Source organism: Hyla sarda, chromosome 6, assembly GCF_029499605.1.
Source record: "Hyla sarda isolate aHylSar1 chromosome 6, aHylSar1.hap1, whole genome shotgun sequence".
Taxonomy (NCBI): Eukaryota; Metazoa; Chordata; class Amphibia; order Anura; family Hylidae; genus Hyla; species Hyla sarda.
This window is the reverse complement of record NC_079194.1, coordinates 210,882,507-210,883,300: the sequence shown is the minus strand read 5'-3', so window position 1 is coordinate 210,883,300 and position 794 is coordinate 210,882,507. Positions and strand designations below refer to the sequence as shown.

The following is a 794-nucleotide window of genomic DNA, read 5'->3' as shown; positions in this document are numbered from 1 at the left end:
CTTGAGATGAAAGGCAGTGCAATAGTAATAGTATATCCAAGGATACAAGAGATGACTCGCCCCCAGAGCTTGCAATCTACATCAGCCAAGTGATTGTTATAAGGAGGAGAAACATTCCTGTAGATACGGAGCTCGCTAGTTAGTTGTTAAGAGGGTTAACATTGTATCCTAAAGCGAGTCCCTGCCCCCTCCCTCCCTCTGCCTGAGCCGGCCCCCTTATTATTGGGTGGCAGCTGAGAGGGACAGGAGTCTCCAGCGAATCACGGGCTCATTGATTAGGGAGAGTTGGTTTGAATAGAGCTGGACATGTGCCAGCCCCCCCACCACCCCCCCCCCCCCTCGCCTATGATTAATCGCAATGCATTATTGATCATCATAATTATGGCAGGACACATGCGCGCTGGATGGGGCTCCCTGCCCGGAATTGGGAGCACATTTTGGGAGTAAATTATTTGTCTTCTGCCCCAGCTGATGTGTGAGCCAGCATGTCTCGGAGGAAGCAGGCGAAACCCCAGCATTTCCAATCGGACCCTGGGCTGGCCCTGCCTGGAAGTCATGGTAAGTGCCCCACAGTCTTCTCTCCTGCTCACCCATTCTTACCCACCGCCCTGCCTGCTGCCACCCTCAGGACCCACACATCTCCACTACTTGCCTGGATGGCACCCGGAGCCTGTCCCTTATCTGCTGCCCCCTTGTCTTGGCACTTCCACCGTCTTGTGAAACTCCTTCCAAACTTTAGGATGTCTTTTATCTCTATCTGGTCTGTAGACTATCGAATGCTCTAGTTTTCTGGT

At 52.5% G+C, this 794-nt stretch overlaps 1 protein-coding gene across 1 annotated transcript in view; it reads left to right on the top strand.

Moving 5' to 3' along the window:
• The first annotated feature begins 385 nt into the window (after nt 1–385).
• SALL1 (spalt like transcription factor 1) overlaps nt 386–794 on the top strand; it is a 14,948-nt gene continuing 14,539 nt past the window's right edge. The window contains exon 1 of the mRNA XM_056526365.1: nt 386–558. Within this exon, the coding sequence (XP_056382340.1) occupies nt 486–558 (73 nt within the window). The 5' untranslated portion in view covers nt 386–485. The remainder of the gene's footprint in view (nt 559–794) is intronic.